Source organism: Sinocyclocheilus grahami, unplaced genomic scaffold, assembly GCF_001515645.1.
Source record: "Sinocyclocheilus grahami isolate Dianchi unplaced genomic scaffold, SAMN03320097.WGS_v1.1 scaffold6494.1, whole genome shotgun sequence".
Lineage (NCBI taxonomy): Eukaryota > Metazoa > Chordata > Actinopteri > Cypriniformes > Cyprinidae > Sinocyclocheilus > Sinocyclocheilus grahami.
In genome coordinates, this window is record NW_015510886.1 from 1,615 (window position 1) to 4,703 (window position 3,089).

Sequence of the window (3,089 nt, forward strand, 5' to 3'; positions counted from 1 at the left end):
AACTTTAAAATAAAGAATAGACCTTCAAATATAACAAAAATGCAATGAAGGTTTATAAAAAGTGCAAACAGGAAGGTTTTCTGGTCCAATCTCCATGCACAAGATTAAAATCTTTACAGCCATTAATACTATATTATCTTAAAGTACATCCAATAAAATGTCATCTCATACATCAGTATTTTTCACCTTATAAACACAAACTTTATTATTTGTATTGAATTGGGTGATACAATTGGGTGATATTTACTTTTAAATTTAGGCAATTTTTTTTTACAACTGAAAATATTAAGATTTAATTTTGCATTTTGCACTGATGCATCATTCAAAAACACAAGCCCCTGCCCCTTTAATCACTGATATTAAAAGTGCCCTTTTGGCCCAATCTAGATTGCAAACATCATGAAAAAGGATGTAAAGATGAAGAAAAAAAAGTATATCATTTGCTTCAGAAAAAAAAAATCTCATATTTTCTTTTTGTATGGCTTTTTTGTTGTACTTACTTCCCAAAAGTAAGAAAGAACGGATTAATTTAGTCAACTGGATTAATTTCAGTTTACTAAAAAAAAAAGACTTTACAGTGTAGCGTATCATATTAGGTGATTTAATTTACACTAACCTTCACATGTGATGCCATTATGTCTCATGCAGCTGTCATTCAGTCTCTCTGTTTGACTTTGATCTAAAAACAGAAACTGAAAGTGTCTGAACTGAACTTTGACCATTGAATGTCAGCTCGATGCTTCATTGGCCAGGACCATGAACAATGCCAGTTTATCTCAGAATTTAATCAGAGCTGGTATTGGTTACTATTTGAATGGAGTAACTCATGGTCCAACAGGTGTTACAGTATATAAGCTCCAATATATTGTGTTGCAGTCAGGGCTGGGCTTGCTTGTTTCTTTTTAATATAAAAAGTTCAAGTTTTGGCAAGTGTAAAAGCCCTTCCACACTAAAAGTGAAATAAGCCTCAGGCTGAAGGAAATGTAAATTCACGTCTGTACATTAGAGGATGCAGCTCAAACAAACCTTTCAGCTGAGAGACGAGCAGAAACACAAATGAAACATCATCATCTGAACCTGTTAATTCTCATTCAGCGCTTCTGTAGACATCTGACAGAAATACAGTCAATAATGAGTGAAGCTGGTGATGCTGTTTGTGGAGTTGTTTAATCATCTTCTGCTGAGATCTCGAGAGATTTAATGTCTTCTTTTATTTCAGTTGATTTCATCTAAGCTGTGGCTGGAATTCTTGAACAGTTGGATTTCTTGTGTTTCTGCTCGTCTCGTCTCTTTTGAACTCTTCTTGAGATGATTATATAAGACGTCATCCAATTTAGGGTATAGCTGAGATTCTGCATTGGCTGACAGTAACTTCTGAAGGGTCAGTAATTAGCTTGAATGATTAATTAAACGTTAATGATATCTTATAAAACGAAGAGTTTGAAGGGCTGTCGGTAGAAACCTGTTGTAGTGAGTGCTGAATCACAGCAGAGGGTAGCAAATCACCATTACACTGCTCTAGCCATCTTGTCTATTTGTACCTTGTGTTTGAGACTTATGGTCAAGGGCGTAGGTTTGCTTTTGACATTGGTGGGGATCATAAACTTTTATATTAACTGTTGTGGACTGCTGTCTTGAACTGGTTGCGATACCTGTGAGTCGTTCTAAACACGGCTGCGCTTCTCCTCCGGTGTGCGACTACCTTAATACACATTCTTACTCTGCCAATGTATTAAATATGCGTCCTTGAAACCGCGCAGTTTTCTAACGTATTTACTTTAACTTCTTAAGTAACATCAACAGCATGACGTTACATATGAGTCCGAAATTACAAAAACTTGAATGTATTTAATTGTATGATCAAAATGATTGCTAGGGACAGTTTGGTAGTCGCTGGATATTGGTAGGGACATGTCCCCCTTAATTCTACGCCCCTGCTTATGGCATCAGTCGCTTCCAGTTACTATACCTGTACAAAAGCAGACAATTATGCTGCTTTATGTTGCAAATCATTTTATCTCATTATCAGAATCATAAACACGCTGATTTGCTGCACTTTGTTGTTCTTTCAGTCATTTATCAATAACAGCTAATGAATCTGAAGCCTCATATATTAATAAAAAATAAAAAATAAATCCTTCCATAAAACTCAAATTATTGTCATGACAAGGAGATACATGTTTTTGCACATTGAGATGAGATGACATGCAAACACAATCATAAACATCAGAAATACTTCTGCAATGCACTAAACCCTCAAAGTGCGTCAAGAACATGGTTGTTGGTGATTTTCTCTGAAAGCAGAAATGAAAGGATGTGGGATCCACAAATAGATCGTAACAGATACAGATGATGACATACCAGAAGAGCCTGCTGATCTCTTAGATTTCACAACATTCAATGTACATAAGATTTACACAGTGCATCTACAGTTGTCACTCATGACAGCTTTTCTGTGATGAATGCAGGATGAAGCTTTGAAACCCTTGAAACAGTTACTCATTAAGTTGTGATATTAATATACTGATGTGTCATCTGCCTTGTATGTGTTTATACAGCATGTTTCTCTGCATGTCTTTCCCACATATCTCAACACATATCGGCTCTGTCTGCAGTGCAGGGGGGTGGAAACCTTACAGAGAATAAGGAAGCAGAAATGTGAGAGAGACCGATGGGTGGGGGGTGCTTATGATGACAACTTAAATTTGCATTGATGCATCTGGCATATGCTTTCAGCCAAAGCAACTTAAACAGCATTCAAGGTTCACATTTCATCAGCTCTTGCTCTCCCTGGATTGTGATCTGATCTGGTTTTTCTCTGAATATCTGAACCAGAATGACGGCCGCCACCACCATCACCACCATCTTCATCACTCTCTGTCTGATCTCAGGTCAGTTCTTTACTGGTCAAATAATATTTTATATTATATGGCCCGGGTTGATTATATAATAACCCAGAGCAAATGAACTTGTGTTTGGCAGGTCAGGTACTTTGTTTCAGAGTGATTGGCTGCACTGGAGGGAGTGTAATGTTCAAGTGCGTGTATAAGTCTGTTGAGCAACATAACGCAAAACCCCCGAACCAGAGA

At 37.0% G+C, this 3,089-nt stretch overlaps 1 protein-coding gene across 1 annotated transcript in view; it reads left to right on the forward strand.

The window, feature by feature from the left end:
* Window positions 1–2,836: 2,836 nt before the first annotated feature.
* Window positions 2,837–3,089, forward strand: part of LOC107577589 (polymeric immunoglobulin receptor-like) — a gene marked incomplete at its 3' end in the record, with an annotated part of 6,362 nt that continues 6,109 nt past the window's right edge. The window contains exon 1 of the mRNA XM_016263646.1: window positions 2,837–2,891. Within this exon, the coding sequence (XP_016119132.1) occupies window positions 2,837–2,891 (55 nt within the window). The remainder of the gene's footprint in view (window positions 2,892–3,089) is intronic.